At 61.0% G+C, this 22,749-nt stretch overlaps 1 protein-coding gene across 6 annotated transcripts in view; it reads left to right on the forward strand.

Moving 5' to 3' along the window:
* Positions 1–22,749, forward strand: part of HSPG2 (heparan sulfate proteoglycan 2) — a 99,258-nt gene that overhangs the window by 69,497 nt on the left and 7,012 nt on the right. For 4 of the 6 annotated variants that reach the window (XM_072827931.1, XM_072827932.1, XM_072827933.1 and 1 more), the window contains 45 exons: positions 36–146; positions 2,054–2,154; positions 2,264–2,444; positions 3,106–3,231; positions 3,340–3,492; positions 3,577–3,719; positions 4,024–4,159; positions 4,252–4,406; positions 4,630–4,780; positions 5,703–5,872; positions 5,967–6,114; positions 6,534–6,685; positions 6,865–7,000; positions 7,098–7,249; positions 8,012–8,147; positions 8,302–8,453; positions 8,883–9,021; positions 9,124–9,275; positions 9,864–9,999; positions 10,117–10,268; positions 10,474–10,612; positions 11,166–11,317; positions 11,501–11,648; positions 12,716–12,867; positions 13,307–13,448; positions 13,692–13,843; positions 14,226–14,367; positions 14,483–14,623; positions 14,826–14,960; positions 15,204–15,385; positions 16,036–16,231; positions 16,491–16,670; positions 16,977–17,237; positions 17,411–17,615; positions 18,572–18,669; positions 19,050–19,316; positions 19,804–19,913; positions 20,111–20,258; positions 20,341–20,457; positions 20,823–20,840; positions 21,103–21,214; positions 21,879–22,023; positions 22,112–22,211; positions 22,345–22,454; positions 22,575–22,683. In XM_072827931.1, coding sequence (XP_072684032.1) covers positions 36–146; positions 2,054–2,154; positions 2,264–2,444; positions 3,106–3,231; positions 3,340–3,492; positions 3,577–3,719; positions 4,024–4,159; positions 4,252–4,406; positions 4,630–4,780; positions 5,703–5,872; positions 5,967–6,114; positions 6,534–6,685; positions 6,865–7,000; positions 7,098–7,249; positions 8,012–8,147; positions 8,302–8,453; positions 8,883–9,021; positions 9,124–9,275; positions 9,864–9,999; positions 10,117–10,268; positions 10,474–10,612; positions 11,166–11,317; positions 11,501–11,648; positions 12,716–12,867; positions 13,307–13,448; positions 13,692–13,843; positions 14,226–14,367; positions 14,483–14,623; positions 14,826–14,960; positions 15,204–15,385; positions 16,036–16,231; positions 16,491–16,670; positions 16,977–17,237; positions 17,411–17,615; positions 18,572–18,669; positions 19,050–19,316; positions 19,804–19,913; positions 20,111–20,258; positions 20,341–20,457; positions 20,823–20,840; positions 21,103–21,214; positions 21,879–22,023; positions 22,112–22,211; positions 22,345–22,454; positions 22,575–22,683 — 6,543 coding nt within the window. The remainder of the gene's footprint in view (positions 1–35; positions 147–2,053; positions 2,155–2,263; positions 2,445–3,105; positions 3,232–3,339; positions 3,493–3,576; positions 3,720–4,023; positions 4,160–4,251; positions 4,407–4,629; positions 4,781–5,702; positions 5,873–5,966; positions 6,115–6,533; positions 6,686–6,864; positions 7,001–7,097; positions 7,250–8,011; positions 8,148–8,301; positions 8,454–8,882; positions 9,022–9,123; positions 9,276–9,863; positions 10,000–10,116; positions 10,269–10,473; positions 10,613–11,165; positions 11,318–11,500; positions 11,649–12,715; positions 12,868–13,306; positions 13,449–13,691; positions 13,844–14,225; positions 14,368–14,482; positions 14,624–14,825; positions 14,961–15,203; positions 15,386–16,035; positions 16,232–16,490; positions 16,671–16,976; positions 17,238–17,410; positions 17,616–18,571; positions 18,670–19,049; positions 19,317–19,803; positions 19,914–20,110; positions 20,259–20,340; positions 20,458–20,822; positions 20,841–21,102; positions 21,215–21,878; positions 22,024–22,111; positions 22,212–22,344; positions 22,455–22,574; positions 22,684–22,749) is intronic. The other 2 variants (XM_072827935.1, XM_072827936.1) reach the window with 1 other exon arrangement.

Here is a 22,749-nt window from a genome sequence, read left to right on the forward strand (position 1 = left end):
TCTGCACTGACAAGCTCCCATCCTCTTCCCACCAGGCTCTGAGCTCCACTTCCCCAGCGTCCAGCCCTCAGATGCCGGCGTCTACATCTGCACCTGTCGTAACCTCCATCACGCCAATACCAGCCGGGCCGAGCTGCTGGTCACTGGTGAGTCCCTGCGCCTGCACCTCCCCACGCCCATCTGTGCTGGGCTGGACCGTGGACACAGGCGGAGAGCACGTTCCTCTGCTGGAGGGGGTGGTGGTGCTTAGACAGGGGTGCCGGCCACAGAGATGGAGAGATAATGGGGCAGAGGCTAGTTTTAGAGGCAGATTCAGCAGGACTTGGTTGTCGTCACCGAGGGAGAAAGAGAGGCTAGGCTAATCCCCTCGGGTCTGGACTCCAGCAGTAGGCAAATGAGATAGAATATTTTCACTTGGGCTCCCCCAAAGCTGAGTCTGGCATGAGGATCCACATGCCAGTGGTTTATTTGGGAGGGGAGGGGAGGCAGGAAAGAGAGGGCATCCCGTAACAGGCATGTTCCCGAGCACATTCCCACCGTGGGTGTTTATTGCTGAATGCAGCCAAAGAAATTCTGGGAAACTCTAGAGTAAAATATCTACCTTGGAGTCACCCCACCCCAGGTCTAAGTGATGAGGCCTATTTGAGGAGCACCAGTTCCCCTGAACACTGCACCACCTGAGGGGTGGGCACGGTAGTCTCCAGCTGCCTGAGAAAGACCTCAGGCTTAGAAATGCAGCAGCTGACAGAAGTCAGACAGGCGGGCCCTGGAGAGACAAGGCCAGGGGATGTGGGCAAGGCACCCACAACACCTGCTACAGAGGGCATCACAGCGTTGGCTTGGGACTAGTTAAAGTTTGAGAAAACATCTAAGCAGGTACAGCAGGCAGGCATTTGGGGATGAGTCTGGAATTCAGGAGAGAGGCCCTGGCAGGGAATGAATTCGAGAACTGTTGGCTCAGAGATGGTGTTTAAAGCCATGGAACAGAAGGAAATTACCCAGGGAGAGTATGGCCCAAGGACGGGGCCTACGGAGCCCCCAGAAGCTCCTGCTCAGACATGTCAAGTAGAAGCCAAAGGACAGCAAAAGGGGCAAAGCAGGTGCAGCCGGTGAGATAAGAGGAGAGCAGGGGATGTGATGTGTTGGGGGTCGTGAGGAGAGGGGGCTCCCGAGAGGCATGGTCAGCCTCACCAGACACCCTGGGGAGGTCAGATGTGGGCAGAGGGCTACCCTCAGAGGTCACACTTGGACAAGAGCCATTTTCAGTGGAGAGGAAGGGTAGAAACCAGACTGGACGGAGGCAAAGAATGGAGGGGAAGGCCAAGTATAGACAGCAAATATAGACAGCACTCTCAACAGTCTTGGCTCTGAAGGAAGGCCAAAAAATGGGGCAGTAGCGGGGGGGAGCATGAGGTCAAAGGAGTGTTTTTGAAGGTAGAAAATTCTAGAATGATCCATGGAGAGAAAGAGAGAAGGGACTGATGTAGCAAGAGAGTGCCCAGCCCCGGGGTGGGGGGAGTCCTTGGGAGGAGATGGAAGGACAAAATGGGGCTGGGGTGATGGGAGGGGAGGGTCCATCCTGCAGGGAGCAGGCTTGGGAAGATGGGCCAAGTCCTGCCTCGTAGTTTCGATTTGCCCAGCGAGTGTGAATTGAAGCTCTTGGCTGTGGATGTGGAAGGGGGGTGCGGGTGGGTGGAGAGGGTGGGAGGAGGTGCGAAATCGTTGGGGAGGATGGAAACTCGAACCAGACAGAGAAGCCCAGTTGCAATGAAGCACGAAGTATTAGGAGCAATTTTGTGCTCTGTGATCCTGAAGTGGAGCCAGGTGGACTCGTGGCACAGTGCTCTCTGATCACAGCCCGCGGCTGCTCAGGGTCAGCAGGAAGAAGGTGGACCATGGGGTTGAGCCAGGGTGCCCGAGGAGGGAGACACCAGGGAACAGAGTGGAATCTAAGCGAGCCTGGAAGGGCAGCACCACCCAGACAGGGCGATGGAGAGAGAGAGAACCACAGGAGAGAACCACCCAGCTTACGGGGCGCCTCCTGTCCCCGCAGAAGCTCCGAGCAAGCCCATCACAGTGACAGTGGAGGAGCAGCGGAGCCAGAGCGTGCGCCCCGGAGCCGACGTCACCTTCATCTGCACAGCCAAGAGCAAGGTGGGCAGAGCAGGGCGTGGGCATCAGGAAGGGAGGCTCGGCTTCCGGTGGGTGTCTCCCGCCTTCACCTCTGACCCGCCCGCCGTCCACCTCCCTGCCTCACCCACAGTCTCCGGCCTACACCCTGGTTTGGACCCGCCTGCACAACGGGAAACTGCCAACCCGGGCCATGGACTTCAACGGCATCCTGACCATTCGGAACGTGCAGCCGAGTGACGCGGGCACCTACGTGTGCACTGGCTCCAACATGTTTGCCATGGACCAGGGCACAGCCACGCTGCATGTGCAAGGTACGCGGTTCATTTCCGCAGCTGGCCCACCAGGACCGTGACCATTTCTTCAGTCGGCTGACGGTGTGTGAGCCTCTGCGCTGTGCTAGGTCCTGGCTAGGCTCTGAAGCAGTGGGGGAGAGGACAAGCGGGGGCTCTGATCCGGATACAATAGGCCTGGGAGCAAATGAAGAAGCAACATAATGCTACATGGTGATGAGGGCTGGGATAGGAACAGACAGCGGGGTGGTCAGGGAAGGCCTCTCTGAGGAGCTGACATCTGGGCAGAGAGCTGAAGGAAGAGGAGGTGCTCAGCCACTGGAAGAACTGGCAGTGTTCTTGGCAGAGGAAGCAGCATGTGCAAAGGCCCTGAGGCAGGGGCGTTTTGATGCGTTGGAGGACCCGCAGGGCCAACGTAGCTTGAGCTATGGAAGGGGGGGTAGGTGAGGAAGTTGAAGATGTGGCCAGAAGTGGATCACAGCAGAGTTCAGATTTTATCCTAAAAGCCTTAGAGAGCCACGGACAGGCCTGGAGTAGGGACGTATGAAGAGCCCATGGACATTTTAAAAGCTCTCTGTGGCCACTCCGTGAACAGACCATAGGAGGCTAGAGCAGAGGCAGAGAGAGCAGCAAGGGGGACCCTCCCCACCCTGACCACCTCCTCCCTCTCCGCCCCTGTCAGCCTCGGGCACCCCATCGGCCCCCGTGGTCTCCATCCATCCGCCGCAGCTCACCGTGCAGCCCGGGCAGCTGGCCGAGTTCCGCTGCAGCGCCACAGGGAGCCCCGCACCCACCCTCCAGTGGACAGGTGACGCCGTGGCAGGACGGCCCCTGGGGATCGCCGCTCCTGGACGTGGGGGGCCAAGGCTCTGGCGATGCCAGTGCCAGTGGTGCTGACCCCACCTGTCTCCATCAGGGGGCCCCGGTGGCCAGATCCCTCAGAAGGCCCAGATCCACGGCGGCATCCTGCGTCTGCCAAACATCGAGCCCTCGGATCAGGCCCAGTACCTGTGTCGTGCCCATAACAGCGCCGGGCAGCACGTGGCCAGGGCCGTGCTCCACGTGCATGGTGAGGGCACAGGGCCGAGGGTGGAGCGCAGCACAGGGGCGCCTGGCAGTGCGGAGAGGGGTTGTCACGGCGTTCTGTGTTCAGGGGGCAGCGGGCCCAGGGTCCAGGTGAGCCCAGAGAGGACTCAGGTTCACGAAGGCCGCACCGTGAGGCTGTACTGCAGGGCCGCAGGTGTGCCCAGCACCACCATCACCTGGAGGAAGGAGGGGGGCAGCCTCCCCCCGCAGGTGAGGAGATCTGTCCGGGGCAGAGTCCCAGCACCTGCCACCTTCACTGCCGCCTTCCCGCCCCGTTTCCTGCCCCGTCTCTTCCTCTCCTGGTTTCCCTCACTTCCCAAAGCGTAGCGCTGGTGGGTAGCAGCTGCCGGCCTCTTGCTTCGCCGCCTGGCCCTGCCCTCCGTGTCCAGCGGGGCCCTGGCCTCGGCTCCGTGCTCGCCTCTGCCCCTTAGGCGCCCCTACCCCCCCTCGCGGGCCGGGCCTGGCCGGGCTGCCTCGCCCCCTCGGGCAGCTGACCCTTGCCCCTGGGCGGCAGGCCCGGTCCGAGCGCGCCGAGATCGCCACGCTGCTCATCCCGGCCATCACGGCCGCCGACGCCGGCTTCTACCTCTGCGTGGCCACCAGCCCCGCGGGCACCGCACAGGCCAGGATCCAAGTGGTTGTGCTTCCAGGTGCGGGGCCTCTGGGGTCTGAAAGAGCGGGGAGGGCAAACCAGGGCTCCCCCAAAGCTGACTCAACCCCCGCGCCCCCGCTCTGGCCCCAGCCTCAGGCGCCAGCTCCCCGCCAGTCAGAATCGAGTCTTCCTCACCCACCGTGACCGAAGGCCAGACCCTGGACCTCAACTGTGTGGTGGCAGGGCTGGCCCACACCTCCATCACCTGGTACAAGCGAGGAGGCAGCCTGCCCCCCCACAGCCAGGTACGAGGGCACCCGGGGCCGATCCTTCCGGGCAGATGCTTCACACAGCCCCGACGCCCTCCACCAGCGACGGCCAGCCCTATTGCCGGCCCTCGCCTCTTCTGTCGTGGGGCAGCTCAGGGCGGAGCCAGGGGGAGCTCCATGACCCACTCACCACGGCTCAGAGGGAGTCGTGATGACGACCGGCCTCGTCCCCTCACGCCTCTATCCCCCCCTGCCCCAGGTGCACGGCTCCCGGTTACGGCTTCCCCAGGTCTCACCAGCTGATTCTGGAGAATACGTATGCCGAGTGGAGAACGAGGCAGGCGCCAAGGAGGCCTCCATCATCGTCTCTGTCTTCCACAGCACCCACTCGGGCTCTAGCTACACCCTAGGTGAGGAGCCACGTGGGGCTGGGCCGGGGCCGCGTCCTAGGACCTCCCCACTGTTCCCAGGGGAGGTGCCTGTGGTCTCTTCCGGAACCTCGGGGAAGAGGGGACGCTCTAGACGGGCTCTGGTCACTTGAGGGGTACTGAGAGTGAGGGTGAGGTTGACCTGGCTTACCTGGGGCCTGACAATGAGGATGCTGTTTCAGACGGCGTCGGGGGGGTGGGGGGGCAGCAGAGTCGGGATTACACTGAGCTGGGAGTCAGGCTGACCTGGATTTCAATCCTGCCTCTACCCTGTATCCAGCTTTGAACTAGTTGAACTTCCACATTTTAGGGCCTCAGTGCCCTCACCTGTAAAATGGGGACAAGGGATCCCTGGGTGGCGCAGCGGTTTGGCGCCTGCCTTTGGCCCAGGGCGCGATCCTGGAGACCCGGGATCGAATCCCACGTCAGGCTCCCGGTGCATGGAGCCTGCTTCTCCCTCCTCCTGTGTCTCTGCCTCTTTCTCTCTCTATGTCTATCATGAATAAATAAATAAATCTTTAAAAAAAAAAAAAAAAAAAAAAAAAAAAATAAAATAAAATGGGGACAATACCACTACCATGTGTTGTTAGCGGGTGACAGACACTGGCTAGAGGAGAGTTGTGACATTACTGTCTGCATCCGCTGGCCTGCTTTGGTTGCCTGCAGGCCGTAGTAGCTCATCACAGCTCAGGAAGTCATAGGTGGACAAATGGGCCTCGAATTCGAAGTTAGAGGTGGGTGAGGGAAGGAGGGGCCTGACTGGCCATGCCAAGATAGAAAAGCAGGGTCCCAGGCTCAGAAAGGCTTCCCGTCAGCCCTCCCCTGCTAGGGCCTCGGCCTCTGCCCCGGGGCTGCGGGACTGGGGCTCAGGAGCCCAGGCCTCTCACTAGTTCCTCTCTACCAGCTCCGGAGGGAGCCCCAGCTCCGGGCGGCTCCCAGCCCATCCGCATCGAGTCCTCCTCCTCCCACGTGGCTGAGGGGCAGACCCTGGACCTGAACTGTGTGGTGCCCGGGCAGGCACACGCCCAGGTCATGTGGCACAGGCGCGGGGGCAGCCTCCCCGCCCGGCACCAGGTACGGCAGGCCCTGGGACCAGCCTGCTGCAGGGGTGGACAGGGCCCCTCCGGCCCCCTCCGGCCCCCTTCCAACCCTCTCTGTTTGCCCTCAGACCCACGGCTCGCTGCTGCGGCTGCACCAGGTGTCCCCGGTCGACTCGGGCGAGTATGTGTGCCGCGTGATCCTTGGCTCTAGGCCCCTGGAGGCCTCTGTCCTGGTCAACATCAAGGCCACCAGCTCCCCTGCGGGCTCCATCCCTGGTGAGTAACTGCCCAGGACAGGGCAAGCAGGAGGGCCTTCCAAGGGGCTGAGGTCCTAGCGACGCCTGCTGCCATCGGGAGGGTGGGACAGAGGCCCACACTGGAGCTGGCGACTCCACTTCTCTAAGCAACCTGCCATCTTCCTATCACTTTTCTCTGACCACGCAACGGTCTCCTCTTCCTCTCTCTCAGCCTCAGCTACCCTCCTCTCCCCCACTTCCTTGCTCCCTTCTACAAGGCTCAGCCCCTGCCCTGGCCCTCTGCTCAGGGCGCCTCAGCTGAGGACATCAAACCCAGGCCACCAAACCCCAAACGTATGAGAGCCTGAGCTCAGAAGACCAGGCCGGTCTGGCTCAGAGGTGGACCGTTCTTGCCCACTCTTCTGGGGGCACCTGCTACCGCTGCTTCTTTCCCCACAGCCCCAGGACCTGTCCCACCTGTCAGGATCGAGTCCACATCCCCCACGGTGGCCGAGGGGCAGACCCTGGATCTGAGCTGTGTGGTGGCAGGGCAGACCCACGCCCAGGTCACGTGGTACAAGCGCGGGGGCAGCCTCCCCGCCCGGCACCAGGTGCGTGCTGGCAGAAAGGTGGGAGGGGCTGGCCAGGCCAAGCTCTGGGCAGTGAGTTGAGGGGGTCCTCGCCCATGAGCTGAGCGGCTGGCAGTTCCCAGCTCGGAGGAGCAGGGCAGAGGGGCGTCTGCTGGGCTACGGGAAGCCCCCATCTCACATCCCTGCCCCTGTCTGCCCAGGTCCGCGGCTCCCGCCTGTACATCTTCCAGGCCTCGCCAGCCGACGCAGGCGAGTATGTTTGCCGGGCCAGCAACGGGATGGAGGGCTCCATCACAGTCACAGTAACCAGGACCCAGGGGGCCAACTTCGCCTACCGTGAGTGGGGCCAGCAGGTTGGGCTGGGACGGAAGGCAGGGCCAGGCGGGAACAGCTGTAGAGAACTGGAGTGACCGGTGACCGTCTTTTCCCCCAGCTCCGGGTAGCTCCCAGCCCATCCGCATCGAGTCCTCCTCCTCCCACGTGGCCGAAGGACAGACCCTGGACCTGAACTGCGTGGTGCCCGGCCAGGCCCACGCCCAGGTCACGTGGCACAAGCGCGGGGGCAGCCTTCCCGCCCGACACCAGGTACAGGCCTAGAAGATGGGCAGGCCAAGAAGGAGACAGGAGGGAGGCCCTGGGTGGTGGAGGTCAAGGATGGGAAGGACTGGAAGCTCCTCGGAGTCAGGGAAGCCTTGGACCCCATTGTCCAAGGGTGTCCAGGTGTCTAGCACCATGGTTAGAACCCAGACTCTAGGGCTGGCCAACCTAGGTGTGAATGCTATTTCCCCCACTTACTAGCTTGTGACCTTAAGCGAGTTGCTTAGCCTTCCTGTGCCATTGCTTCAACATCTGTAAAATGGTATCTGTCTTATATAATTGTTTTAAGGGTGAAGTGAGTTAACATCCCTGCAAAGTGCTCAGAGCTCTGGCACGTAGAAATTGCCCAACTGTTATTACCGTACTGTTAGCTGTTATTAATATTACTGTGTTTTAAAGAGTTGAGGATGCTATCGATTGCAAGGTGTGCTATTATTCTTTGTACCTCTAAGGAAGAAAAGCTGCCATTTGTAACTGTAAAATTATTCCCCATAAGACAAATTATTTACCGTAAGACACATCTTGATTTCAGAGACATTAAAAAGTGTCTTAGAAGCAACAGAAAGTGGAATTAATGTTTGCCCAGTTCTCCATGGCTCCTCCTGGCCACCTCCTACTCTTGGGACAAGTCTCTCCCTAAGCAAGACAGTGGATGGCCAGGCCCCAAGGGTCAGAGTGAGGCAGGGCTGTAGGTTACAGGTGTAGGGGCCTCGTGAGGGCCCCCTCTGAGCTCACCTCCATTCTGGCCAGACCCACGGCTCACTGCTGAGACTACACCAGGTGTCCCCAGTTGACTCGGGCGAGTATGTGTGCCGCGTGGTGGGTGGCTCGGTGCCCCTGGAGGCCTCTGTCCTGGTGACCATTGAGCCTGCAGGCTCTGTACCCGGTAAGCAGTCCTGGGGGTAGGGCAGGGTTAGGGGCCCAGCCGTGGGAGATACTGGCAGGACCCCACGAGACCAGTAGCCCTTACATTCACACACACACCCACCCCCCACCCTCCCCTCCTAGCCAGGGACTCACCCTCTGCCCTCTGTCCCCAGCGTTGGGGGTCACCCCCCCTGTCCGGATCGAATCATCGTCCTCCCACGTGGCGGAAGGGCAGACTCTGGATCTGAACTGCCTGGTTGCTGGGCAGGCCCACGCCCAGGTCACGTGGCACAAACGCGGGGGCAGCCTCCCCGCCCGGCACCAGGTAGGAAGCAAGAGAGCTAGGGGGGAGCCTGAAGGACCCTCGTGACTACAGAGTAGGGCATCCAGGCTTTGAATTCAGGCGTACCTGAGTTCAGACACTGTTCTGCCCTGTGCCTGCTGTGTGGCTCTACGCCAGTCACTCGACTTCCCCGATCCTCAGTGCCCTCCTCCGTCAAGTGGGCTCCCACTGCCTACCTCACCTGCCCCATAGCACGTCAACAACTGTTGGCCGCCCACTCCTTTTCACTGGGCCCAGTCCCACACTGGAGCAGGGGAATTGACTGGCCATGAATGCTGGTCTTTCCAGCAAGAGCGCCTCGCAAGGCCAGCTGGCTGGACTGGGCTGGGAGCAGGGCCAGGGGAGGGAGCAGGAGCCTGGCCCGGAGCCCTGGTGCCTGACCCTGAGCCAGGCTCCCTCCTGCCCACCCAGGTGCACGGCTCCAGGCTGCGCCTGCCCCAGGTGACCCCCTCCGACTCTGGGGAGTACGTGTGTCGCGTGGTGAGCAGCTCGGGGACGCAAGAAGCCTCCGTCCTGGTCAGCATCCAGCAGCGCCATGGCCCCTCCCACCGTGAGTATCTGGGGGGGCGGTCCTGACAAGCAGTGGGGGGACCTCGAGGGTGGCTCCAACCTCAGCAGCTCCCACACCCTGTCTCCTGTCTCGGCCTCCCAGCCCAGGGTGTGGTGTACCCCGTCCGCATCGAGTCCTCCTCGGCCTCCCTGGCCAATGGACATGTCCTGGACCTCAACTGCCTGGTGGCCAGCCAAGCCCCGCACACCATCACCTGGTACAAGCGTGGAGGCAGCCTTCCCAGCCGGCACCAGGTATGGAGGCACTGGGTGTGGGTGCAAAAACTGGGCACACGGGTTCTAACGGGATTCAGGAGCGGCTCTCAACCCCTTCCCTGTGCTCATTCAGCCATTCAGCAAACATTGAGCGTTCTTACTTGATGGGCACTACTGACCTCAGTGGAGCCCATATTTTACCAGAACATTCTATGATTTACTCACTCACTGAATGTCCCTGAGAATCTGCTCCAGGCCGAATGCGTGTGCCTGGCACTAAGGATTCCAGGTAGAATGAGACAGGTGCCCGCCCTCCGGGAGCTCACAGGCTAGCGGATGGGACAGACATGTCCTGTGACAGCAGTGTAATAGAAGTCAGAGCAGGGCACTCGAGTCACCAGGGATGGCCTCCTCAGGCTCTAGGGCCAGGTAACAGGTGAGAACAGGACAGAGGCTACAGAGGCCTGTCCGTGCCAGCTGGGCCGTGGGGAGGCCACCGAGGGGTTCTGAAGGACGTCTTGGTGGCGGCCATCCCCGACAAGGCAGGGGAGGCTCCTGGAGGCCAGGGCGGCGGCACCTGAGATGTGGAGGTGCTGCCCCCACCCACCGACACTTGCTCTCCCTCAGATCGTGGGCTCCCGACTCCGGATCCCCCAGGTGACGCCGGCCGACTCGGGTGAATATGTGTGTCACGTCAGTAACGGTGGCGGCTCCCAGGAGACCTCACTCATTGTTACCATCGAGGGCAGTGGCCCCTCCCACGGTGAGAGGGCACAGGGCAGGGGGTCCAGGCAGGTGATGCAGGGGGAGGCGGATAGGGCCCTGGTGCCATCACTGCTGCCTGACTCCGGCTGTGGGGCCCGTCCTTCTCTGTCTCCAGTGCCCAGCGTCTCCCCCCCCATCCGGATCGAGTCCTCGTCCCCCACGGTGGTCGAAGGGCAGACCCTGGATCTGAACTGTGTGGTGGCTGGGCAGCCCCAGGCCACCATCACGTGGTACAAGCGTGGCGGCAGCCTTCCCACCCAACACCAGGTACAGACTGGAGCCGTGGCCGTGAGGGCAGAGCCCCTGCCCCCGGGGCGGGCACTGCAGGGACAGCCTCCATGGGCAGAGAACGGGAAGTGAAGTCCTCCCTCCCACCCTGGGTGGGCAGAGGGCGGCCTGGAAGGAGGCCTGGGCCGGCTGGTGACTTCCTGGCCGCTCACCCCTGTCCCCCTTCTTCCCCATCTGCCCCCAGGCCCACGGCTCCCGCCTGCGGCTGCACCACATGTCTGTGGCTGACTCGGGCGAGTACGTGTGCCGTGCCAACAACAACATCGATGCCCAGGAGACCTCCATCATGGTCTCCGTCTCCCCCGGCGCCGGCAGCCCCTCCGGTGAGTCTGACAAAGGCCCGGGAAGGGACCAGGAGACTCCGGGAACAGTGCTCCCTGGGGAGTCAGCAGTCAGAGCTCTCACGTGACGGTGGCAATCCGGGACAAGGGCTCTGCAGAAAGATGCCTGGGCTCAAATCCTGCCTGTACCACTAAGAGACTTGGGTTCCCTCAGCTTCATTTCCTCGTCAGCAGCACGGAGATGCCGGTCATCCCGACCTCGCACTGTCCACGACGGTGGCCACTGGCCGCACATGGCAATTACAGTTGAAGTTTAACACTCACGTCGTCACGTTTCAAGTGCTCCAGAGCCACACGCAGCTGGTAGCCGCCGTAGTGGATGGTGCAGATATAGAATGTTTCCATGATCACAGAAAGTTTATGAATTCTGTGAGGATTAAATGAGTTCACACACACCCAGTGCTTCTGACAGTGCCTGGCACGCTATACGCACTTAAGAGGTGTTAACCATTGTTATTACCTTGGGCCCCAGGGGTTTCTGTGGCTGAGGCTCTTACCAACCCGGTTGTACCCAAATCTGCTTCTGTGCCCACAGTCCCCGGTGGTGCTGTACCCATCAGAATTGAGTCCTCCTCCTCCCATGTGGCCGAAGGGCAGACCGTGGACCTGAACTGTGTGGTGCCCGGGCAGGCCCACGCCCAGGTCACGTGGCACAAGCGCGGGGGCAGCCTCCCCACTCACCACCAGGTATGGGAGTCAGGGGGCTGGAAGTGATGGGAGGGCTGCTGAATGTGGGGGCGCCGGTTAGAGGCCCCTCCCCCAAGAGCTAGTCAGGAGGGAGGCCACATGCCTGCCTAGGTCAGAGGGTAGACCTTGACCCTCTGACTCTCTCTTGCTCTGCTCCTGTTCCCCTGTCCTGCCCCTGCTCAGGCCCACGGCTCTCGGCTGCGGCTGTACCAGGTGTCCCCGGCTGACTCGGGCGAGTACGTGTGCCGCGTGGGGAGCAGCTCAGACCCCCTGGAGGCCTCAGTCCTGGTCAACATCGAGGCCTCTGGCTCCAGCGCTATTCCTGCTCCTGGTGAGAGTCTCTATGGTGGGGCTGGGAGGCTGGAGCAGGAAGGCAGCAGGGGGGTAGGGAGGGTGGCAGTGACCAGCAGGCAGAGTCGGGAGCCAGGTGAACTGGGATGTCCAAGGCCCGAGAACAGACTTGGGGTTCTCGGCCTGGCATAGGTGGGCTTGAGTCCCAGCTCCTCTGTCCACACTCTGAGATGTTGCACAAGAGGCTCCATGCTTCACCTTCCTTGTCCGTAGAGTGGGGCTAGCAGAACTCTTGCAACAATCCATGAGCTCCCTAAAGGCTGGAACCGTGCTTTTGGGGGTACAGGAGGGTGCTCTGGAGCAGTGCCCTGGTAAAAATCTTTCATATTAGTGGTGTTATATCAGAGAAAAACAGCCACATATGAAACCCACCATGATTTCAGGGAAATCATTGCCTACGATGGGGCCAAGTATTTAAGGGTTCTGTTAAGCGACTCAGTTGACAGGAAAACGTAACATAACGTGATTAATACGTGGCTGTAGCAGACATGATAGTATATGAAGTGCTAAGTAACAAATGTGATCTAGCACTTGCGAGGTGCTGGGCCCTGTTCTGTTTACCCATATTAACCCATTTCGTCCTCACAAGAACTGTTGGAGGTCAGTATGGTTGTTCTCCCCATTTTACAGATGGGGAACTGAAACTCAGGCAGGTGAAGTAGTTCTCCGAAGGTCATACAACTAATAAGTGGCAGAGTTGGGTTTGGAACCCAGGGAGTCTGGCCCCAGAGTCTGGGTTCTTAGCCACACATCGCTCAAGTTTGAGAAAAATGAGTGACCTATGTGGAGGTGCCTGGCCCTGTGCCCTGGCCACCGGAGGTGCTGGGAGCACAAGAGGAGATAGTGGTGGGGCCGTGGTCTGGGGCTTGCCATTTCCTCCAGGCCAGCCCAGCTGCCCCAGGCTTCAGAAGAATAGGCAGTGGGGGGGATCGAAGCCATCTCTCCATATGCGGTCTGGCCCCTGGTCTGAAAATCTGGGCACCCGGGGGTAGGACTGATGGCAAAGGGGTGGGAATTACAGCTCATTGATCTCTTCCTGTGCCTCAGCCCCAGGTGGCTCCCAGCCCATCCGCATCGAGACCTCTTCCTCCCACGTAGCCGAGGGGCAGACCCTGGATCTGAACTGTGTGGTCCCTGGACAGGCCCACGCCCAGGTCACATGGCACAGGCGCGGGGGCAGCCTTCCTGCCCGGCACCAGGTACAGGGGCTTGGAGAAAGCAGGATGTGGGCCCTCCCCACCCCACCCCACCCCTGCCCGACAATCCTGCCTCAAACTAGCCAGGAGGGAAGGTGGCCCCACCATCCAGGGCTTTGGGGGAATTGCAGCAGGAAGTCACTGACATCCAGGAGGTGGAGAACAGGCTGGGCACAGCAGAGCCGCCACCAGCTTCTCAGCACCTTGGTGCAATAAAAAAAGGCACCTGTTACTCAGGATGCTAGACTTCTTCCTACCACAAAATGTTATAAATGTACTCCACGGTGTCTGAAGTCTCAGGGGGTCACCCTGCACAGGATGCAGCCTTCACAACTATACGTGACGGTCCTGGGGTGCACGTACCAGAGGGCTTGGGCATCTGAAGGCCATGGCTGCCAGGTCCCCAGCTCACCCTCCCCACCCTTGCCCTGACACTGGCCAGGTCCACGGACCCCTGCTGAGGCTGAATCAGGTGTCCCCGGCTGACTCTGGAGAGTACTCATGCCAAGTGACCAGCAGCTCAGGCACCCTGGAGGCTTCTGTCCTTGTCACAATTGAGCCGTCCAGCCCAGGCCCCATTCCTGGTAAGTGACAGGGGCAGGGGGTGAAGCTTGGGGACCTCTCCCTGGCCCTGCTCCTCCCGACTCTTCCAGCAGGGCTCTGGCTCTCTGCTCCTTGGAGGTCGTCCAGCCCCTCCCCCCACCACTGGGGACCAGCCCTGGGTCTGGGTGGCGTGAGCCCATGGCGTCTTGTCACTACCACCAAATTCAGTCCCTGCCTCCATGCCCCAGAGCCTCACCCTTCTTACCCACCCTCTGTGTCCCCAGCTCCAGGACTGGCCCAGCCCATCTACATCGAGGCCTCCTCCTCCCATGTGGCCGAAGGACAGAGCCTGGACCTGAACTGCGTGGTGCCCGGGCAGGCCCACGCCCAGGTCACATGGTACAAGCGTGGGGGCAGCCTCCCTGCCCGGCACCAGGTACAGGGGCCTGCTGGGAAGCGTTCCAGGGCAGGCAGGGCTCGACTTACATTTGCTTTCTGCACCCCAAACCTCACGTGGACCCCAGTCTCCTCCTGGACCCCAGGGGATAGTGTAGTTTTTGGAGCAGAGCTGCTCAGCATGAGAGTGGGAGACCTGGGTATCCCGGCCCTGCTGCCACAGTGTTCCCGGGGCAGCTTCCTCCTCTGCAAAGTGGGTCGGTCAGACATGTAGGATCCAGTAAATGACACTCCCTCATCCCTCCCCGCTGGAGCCCTGAGCTCCTGGGACTTTAGGGAGAACCAACATGGCACAGTGGGCTTGGGGACTTGCCCTGCCCCAGTGCTTTGGCCTGACAGCTGCCCCCTCCTAACTCCCACAGACCCACGGCTCCCGGCTGAGGCTGCACCACGTCTCCCCAGCTGACTCGGGCGAGTACGTGTGCCGTGTGGTTGGAGGCTCGGGCCCTGAGCAGGAGGCTTCCTTTACAGTCACTGTCCTGCCCAGTGCGGGGTCCTCCTACCGTGAGTGTGGCAGATGCCACGGGCAGGGGGAGGAGGGAGACCGTGGAGCTGAGGCGGGGAGGCCAAGCCGAGCCAGCCCTGCTGAGCCCAGCCCCCCGCCTGCCTCATCCCCCAGGCCTCAGGAGCCCCGTCATCTCTATCGACCCACCCAGCAGCACCGTGCAGCAGGGCCAAGATGCCAGCTTCAAGTGCCTCATCCATGACGGGGCAGCCCCCATCAGCCTCGAGTGGAAGACTCGGAACCAAGAACTGGAGGGTGAGCTGGGGGGTGGGGGGAGGATCCTGGAGGCGGGTGTGAGGGTGTGATCATGCCCAGGAGTGAATGGGCAAAGGTGGAGGCCTGGGCCCCTGTGAGCTGGACACAGCCAGGCTGGAGGGGTGGGGACGTGGGGCAGAGCCACGCCTACGGCAACACCAAGGCACAAGGACCACCTCACTGACCAGCGCCAACTCCGCAGACAATGTTCACATCAGCCCCAACGGCTCCATCATCACCATCGTGGGCACCCGGCCCAGCAACCACGGGACTTACCGCTGCGTGGCCTCCAACGCCTATGGTGTGGCCCAGAGTGTCGTGAACCTCAGCGTGCACGGTGAGCGGCCTCAGCCCTGGAGGCTCCACCTTCCTGTTTCCAGCCCTGATTCTGAGCTTGCAACCTCCAGATCTCCATCCCGCCTCAGCCAACGACTCCCTCTCGGGCGTCCTCCCTCTTGGCCTCGGTTTCCACATCCATGCAGAATAGTGCCCACTGGGCAGTTACTGCGACAGGGGCCGTGAGGTGCATGTGGTGGGCAGAGCCTCGCAGGTGCATCAATGATGCCATTCCTCTGCACAGGACCCCCCACTGTGTCTGTGCTCCCCGAGGGCCCCGTGCGGGTGAAAGTGGGCAAGTCCGTCACCCTGGAGTGTGTCAGTGCTGGGGAGCCCCGCTCTTCAGCTCGCTGGACTCGGATCGGCGCCCCCAACAATGTGGAGCAGCGGATGTATGGGGTCGTGGACAGCCACACGGTGTTGCAGGTGAGGCAAGCCTTCCCCTGGCCACAGGCCAGGGCCTTTTCATCTCTGGGTCTGAGGGTCTAGCCAGGGCCCATCCTGGAGCACATGCTTAGAGGAAAGAGACGTGAATGGGCAGATGGGTGATGAATGGATGGATAGAGAAAGAGGGGCATGGGATAAGTGTTTGGTGGGTAGATTGGAAGATGGGCAAGAAGAAAAAAGGTAAAAGACAGGGAAGGAAGAAAGAATGGCTGGAAGGATAGATGGATGGGTGGGTAGGTGGGTGGGTAGATGGGGGAGTGGGTGGTTGGGTGGATAGGTAGGTAGATGGGTGGATGGGTAGGTGAGTAGAGGGTGGGTGGGTGGAAGGGTGGCTGAATGAATGGGTGGATGGGTGGGTAGACAGGTAGGTGGGTGGATGTATGGTGAGTAGATGGGTGGGTGGGTGGATGTGTGGGTCGATGGGGGAGGGGTGGGTGGGTTGATGGACAAGTGGATGGGATAGACTAATGGGCTGGATGTCTTGAGTTTGTAAGTCCTCAAGCAGCCCAATGGGAGAACCAAAAGCAAAGGGAAGGGTAGAGGGAAGAGGTGAAAGCAAGCCAGACCTGGGGGCTGATGCCGAGGTGCTTGTCTGTGCCCACTTACCCAACATCCTTGCTTTCTTCCAGATCTCATCAGCTAAACCATCAGATGCAGGCACCTACGTATGCCTCGCTCAGAATGCACTGGGCACAGCACAGAAGCGGGTGGAGGTGATTGTGGACACGGGCACTGTGGCCCCAGGGGCGCCCCAGGTCCAAGTTGAAGAAGCCGAGCTGACCGTAGAGGCTGGACACACAGCCACCCTGCGCTGCTCAGCCACAGGTGTGGACGGGGGCTGGCACACAAGGCAGGCAGAGCAGTGCTGCCCTGGGGCCTGAACTGTAGACACAAGAGATCTGAAGATGGCATCATACCCCGGGAGGGGACTCTGTTGCTGGCACCACCCAGTGATGGCTGAGGTGCCCACTCAGTGACCCCCGTGAAGGGACAAGGTCACCAGATCACTTCTACACCAGCCTCATGCCCAGCTAGTCTCTAGGGCAGCCCACTGACCTCTGTGGTCTTTTATTCCACTCTGCAGGCAGCCCCATGCCCACCATCCACTGGTCCAAGCTGCGTTCCCCGCTGCCCTGGCAGCACCAGCTGCAAGGTGACACACTGATCATCCCCCGAGTAGCCCAGCAGGACTCGGGCCAGTACATCTGCAATGCCACTAGCCCTGCCGGGCACGCTGAGGCCACCATCGCCCTGCACGTAGAGAGTAAGGCGCTCATCCGCCCTCCTTGGGCTCCCCTCTCTGCCCTGCATGCAGGTCTGAGGCCCAGGCAGGCTACACCCTGGACAGAACCCAAGGAATGCCATCCAGAGGGCCCCGTGCACCTCAGGCCCCCAGAGCCCGCCCTAGTCTGAGACCCACCTCTCCTCCCAGGACCCGGGCTCCCCTCATCCTGTCCTCTGCTTCACTGCTGGGCATCTCGGGTCCTTTGGCAAGTCGCCTGGGTCAGGCACCAGCTCCCACCTGACCACTGATCTTCCCTGCCCTGACTCTGTGTCCCCCCCACCCCAGGCCCACCGTATGCCACCACAGTCCCGGAGCACACTTCGGTGCGGGCAGGGGAGACAGTGCAGCTCCAGTGCCTGGCTCATGGGACACCCCCGCTCACCTTCCAGTGGAGCCGTGTGGGTGGCAGCCTCCCTGCAAGGGCAACCGCCAGGAACGAGCTGCTGCGCTTTGAGTCCGTGGCCCCTGAGGACTCGGGCCGCTACCGTTGCCAGGTCACCAACAAGGTGGGCTCGGCAGAGGCCTTCGCCCAGGTGTTTGTTCAAGGTGAGCAGCCCTGGCTCAGGAGGCGCAGAAGGGGGTCCTACGAAAAGAACATCCCTTGGATATTAGGATGGGGAATTTCTGGGTCCTGGGAGGGGAGGCATCATGGATATCACTCTCATGCATGCGTGCACACACGGGCACACTCACAGAGAACCTCTCCCATGTCCCCACAGGCCCCTCTGGCTCTGTCCTGGCAACTGCCATCCCAGCAGGATCCACGCCCACCGTTCAGGTCACACCTCAGCTGGAGACCAAGAGCATAGGGGCCAGCGTCGAGTTCCACTGTGCTGTGCCCAGTGACCGGGGCACCCAGCTCCGCTGGATCAAGGAAGGGGGTCAGCTGCCTCCTGGCCACAGTGTGCAGGATGGGGTGCTCCGGTGAGTCGAGAAGGGCAGCCAGACTGAATTTGAGCACCCTAGTCCAAGGTGCATAGGGTGGGGATGCCCAGGGAGAGGGGGGTGTTAGGACACCTGTCCTGTGGGGCTCAGCATGAAACCATGTCCTTGGACAAGTCACTTCTATTCTCTGAGCCTGAATGCTCTTAGCCCTGCAAGGAATTACGTGAGACCAAATGAGATTAATGGGATTACTAAAGCACATGGAAGGCTTTCAGTAAACAGTGGCTCATATCTGTATCCTTATCAGTAGGGGAGAGGGAATAGGCTCTGAGGCCAAATACATACACATGACCCAGATTTCAGCTCTGCTGTTCTGTAACTGTGGGTTCTTGAGATCTGACCATAAGGTCTTGACCTAAAATGATTGTGGTGGGGATCCCTGGGTGGCTCAGCGGTTTAGCGCCTGCCTTTGGCCCAGGGTGTGATCCTGGAGTCCCGGGATCGAGTCCCACGTCGGGCTCCCAGCATGGAGCCTGCTTCTCCCTCCTCCTGTGTCTCTGCCTCTCTCTCTCTCTGATAAATAAATAAATAAATCTTAAAAAAAAATGGTTGTGGTGACATTAGTCGGCCTGCCTGCCTGTCTACCTCACCTTCTCCCTACCTCACATGGTTAGTGGGAGACCAGAAGCTTATGCCACGTGCTAACCTCTGATGGCTTTGAGCTTGCCTACCATTGCAAAGCATTCTTTTTTCTTTTTAAGATTTTACTTGACAGAACGAGAGAGCACAAGCAGGTGGAGTGGCAGAGGGAGAAGGAGAAGCAGGCTCCCCACTGAGCAGGGAGCCCCATGCAGGGCTCAATCCCAGGACCCTGGGACCATGACCTGAGCCTAAAGCAAATGCTTAACCTGTTGAGCCACTCAGATGCCCCCACTGGAAAGCATTCTTGTCAATTATTTGTATTCACTAATGTTGTATCATTTTTTTCTTTACAGAATCCAGAACTTGGACCAGAGTTGCCAAGGGACATATATTTGCCAGGCCCATGGACCGTGGGGACAGGCCCAGGCCAGTGCCCAACTGGTTGTCCAAGGTAGGATGGCGCCTTCAGGCCTTTCCTAAGAGCAGGAGACAGAGATGAGGGGTACAGGGATGGTGTTCCCCAGGAAGCACCTTAAATTTCTATGAAGAAAGAGAATTATTGCTTGTGTCTAGCACAGCATAAGGGGGTTTGACAAATATTGCAAGGAGGGGAGAAAAGGAGATGGGTGGAGCAAGTGGGTGCTCAGACCAACCAATGAAGGACAGCAGATACCCAAGAGGGTGAACCTACAAAAGAGAGCAGACAAGTGAGCATGTTCATGAGTGAATGCACGAGAAAGCAAATGGACGCCAGGGGCCCCAGTTCTCCCCTCCTTGGGCCAGGCCTGCGGCAGGCTGGCCTCACTCTGCCCCTGCTTCCCTCCTCCCTAGCCCTGCCCTCGGTGCTCATCAACATCCGGACCTCCGTGCAGACCGTGGTGGTCGGCCATGCCGTGGAGTTCGAGTGCCTGGCCCTGGGTGACCCCAAGCCTCAAGTGACATGGAGCAAAGTTGGGGGACGCCTGCGGCCCGGCATCGTGCAGAGCGGAGGCATTGTCAGGATCGCCCACGTGGAGCTGGCCGATGCAGGACAGTATCGCTGCACCGCCACCAACTCTGCCGGCACCACCCAGTCCCACGTGCTGCTGCTCGTGCAAGGTGAAGGCCGGCGGGGACCTCCACGGGGATGGGGGGCATCACGCACTAAAGCACCGGAGATGCTGATGGAGACCCACAGCCCAGTGTGATGGCAGAGACTACATAAACACAGACACTCGAGAGTGACAAAGAGCAGTTGTCAAGGGCTGACACATATCTGTGTTGTCTTTAAAGGAAGCTCCTTTTCACCCCAACCCGCATGACTTGCCCCCAAACTTACCACTGCATACTGCCCTGGTGCCCCTCCTCAGGTCCTGAGGGGGCAACACAATGTTCTACCGGGATGTGTTGAAGCGTCTCGGGCTGTGGAGTCCAATGGACCTGTCCCTGAGTGTGCAAGCAGCAGTGAGCCTCATCTGTGAAATGGGGATGCAGTGCCTCCCTTCGGGGGGCTATTGTGGGGATGGAAGGAGTCAGGACACAGTCTGGGCTCTGAAACGGTGGGTGTCATCAGATTGATGGCCTGTGTCTCCTTCCCCACTCCTAGCCTTGCCCCAGATCTCAACACCCCCAGAGGTCCGTGTGCCTGCTGGTTCTGCAGCCGCCTTCCCCTGCATGGCCTCTGGCTACCCGACTCCTGACATCACCTGGAGCAAGGTAAGTGCCAGGCAGGGGCGCCGCGGGCCTGAGGGGCGGGGACCGAGTCTTCACCATCTCGGTGCCCCCAGGACCTGGCCTGGGTTTGGCACAGAGCACGTCCGCAGTGCTTATGGGTGGGCCCGAGGTGAGATGGGAGGCAGGCCCTGGAGAGGTTCGGGCCGAGGCCAGGCTCCAACGTGCGGCTGTGTTTGCAGCTGGACGGCAACCTGCCACCCGACAGCCGCCTGGAAAACAACATGCTGCTGCTGCCCTCTGTCCGGCCTCAGGACGCCGGCACCTATGTCTGCACCGCCACTAACCGCCAGGGCAAGGTCAAAGCCTTCGCCCATCTGCAGGTGCCGGGTAAGACGACAGCCTCCGCACTTGGCAGCGCCCTGCCCACTGCCTGGGAGGCATGGGTTCGAGCTGCGTTCTCTGCCCGCAGAGCGGGTGGTCCCCTACTTCACGCAGACCCCGCACTCCTTCCTGCCGCTGCCCACCATCAAAGATGCCTATAGGAAGTTCGAGATCAAGATCACCTTCCGGCCTGACTCAGCTGATGGTGAGCAGGGGAGGGGCCGCTGTGGGGTGGGGATCTCCCGGGCTAACCGCCACCACTGTCTGAGCCCTGGAGGCCCCCGGTCCTACCTACCTCCCCCGGCTCCCTGTCCCGGGACCCCTGGCCTGCCATCGGGGCCATCTCTCACACCCCCTCCTGTCTCTATCCCCACTGCTCAGTACCTCCCACCTCTGATGGGTACACCCACAGCCAGCCTCCTGGCCCGGCTTTCTGTTGGTTCTGTCCTCCTCCTTCCCTCCTTTGTCTCCATCTCTCAGCCTTTCCTCCTCTCTCTCTTTCTCTCTCTCCCTCCCTCTCTCTTTTTCTCTCTCCCCCATCTTCCTACGGCTCTGACTTTCACTGTCCAGGCCTCCTTCTCTACTCGGGTGAGTCTCTGCCTCCCTGTCCTCTCAGGTAGGCCCTCCGGTGTGAATGAAGCAGACTCCATGTGTTTGTAGGGACCGGGAGCCAGCCCTGGGTAGGGCGCCTCTGGAGACAGTGAGAGGGCCCTGGCTGCTCGGGGGTGTGTGGAGGGAGGGACGGGAGCTAGACAGTGAAGGCTCCCCGGCTGTGGTCACTCACTCCTGGGGCGGGGCGGACGGGGGGCCCGTGGCTGGTGGGAGGCCCTCACACGGCTGTGCCCTCCAGGGATGCTGCTGTACAACGGGCAGAAGCGGAGCCCGGGGAGCCCCACCAACCTGGCCAACAGGCAGCCTGACTTCATCTCCTTCGGCCTCGTGGGGGGCAGGCCTGAGTTCCGGTGAGACTCTCCCCCACCCCGTTCACAAGGGAAGGGGCTAGAGGACTGGACCACGGGGCTTTGGTCAGGCACACAGCACCCTGCCCTGAGTTGAATGAAGGAGGAGATGCGGCCGTCACCCTTGGTGACCGCATGATCTGTGGCGCGGGGACAGTGTGCCGACCGGGTAAAGGAGGAAGCAGCCCCAGACTTGCTCAGAACCGTGGCAGAGATGCTCGGTGATCCTGAGCGCGTGTCTACCGGGTAGGACTCCTGCAGACAGGATTCATTCATTCACTGGCTCAAAAATTATTTGCTGGACTGGACTCCTCCTCTGTGCCATGCACCGGTAGAGACAGATCAAGTTCTGGCCTTGGGGAAATCCATAACCTAGTTGGGCAAGAGCAGCCATAAAGGAGGAAAGCAGCAAGGTGATCTCTAGGGCCATAGAGCAGTTAACACCCGGGGGCTGCTCTGGATAAACTCTGGGGATGGGGGGTGGAGGAGGAGACCCGAGGAAGGGGCAAGGATGGGGTGAGCTGGGGGTGGACAAGGCAAGGACAGGAACTAGATCAGAACTGTAGGAAACGGTGACATCGCCTTCCCCAGGCCGGGCCCCCTGCCCAGCCCTTCTGACTAGCCCAGTGTGTGCTCTCTCCTGCCCTGGCCCCACCCCACGGAGCAGGTTTGACGCAGGCTCAGGCATGGCCACCATCCGCCACCCCACACCGCTGGCGCTGGGCCAGTTCCACACCGTGACCCTGCTGCGCAGCCTTACCCAGGGCTCCCTGATTGTGGGCAGCCTGGCCCCCGTCAACGGGACCTCTCAGGTGAGGCCCCACCAGTCCCCCCCATTTCCAGCCACCTGCCCACCGCTGCCCAGCCCCTGTTCCCCATCCCGGCTTCTCCACTCCCCAGGGCAAGTTCCAGGGCCTGGACCTAAATGAGGAGCTCTACCTGGGTGGCTACCCCGACTACGGTGCCATCCCCAAGGCCGGGCTGAGCAGCGGCTTCATAGGTGAGCCCCTGCCCCACCTCCCCGGCTGGCTGGCTGAGCCCATGGGGGCCTGGGAGAGCACCCCAGGGTGCAGGGGGGGCAGGGCAGGCCCCTGGCACTGCCACCCCTCTCATCGTGGCTGCCCACCGCGCAGGCTGCGTCCGGGAGCTACGCATCCAGGGCGAGGAGATCATCTTCCACGACCTCAACCTGACCGCCCACGGCATCTCCCACTGCCCCACCTGTAGGGACCGGCCGTGCCAGGTAACCCCGCAACAGCCCACCCAACTGCCCCTGGCTGCTGCCCTCCGCCAGGGAAGCCCCCGTGGGAAGTGGGGGAGAGCCAGGGTGTTCTCCACCTGACTTCTGGGGCCGGCTTCACAGAACGGGGGCCAATGTCAGGATTCAGAGAGCAGCAGCTACGTGTGCATCTGCCCGGCTGGCTTCACCGGGAGTCGCTGTGAGCACTCGCAGGCCCTGCACTGCCACCCAGGTGCGTGACCCACCCTTGTGACCGCTGCCACCCTTGGGTGCAGCCTCTGCCCGTAGCTGCCCCTCC

The sequence above is a fragment of the Canis lupus genome, chromosome 5, assembly GCF_048164855.1.
Source record: "Canis lupus baileyi chromosome 5, mCanLup2.hap1, whole genome shotgun sequence".
In the NCBI taxonomy this organism is placed as follows: domain Eukaryota; kingdom Metazoa; phylum Chordata; class Mammalia; order Carnivora; family Canidae; genus Canis; species Canis lupus.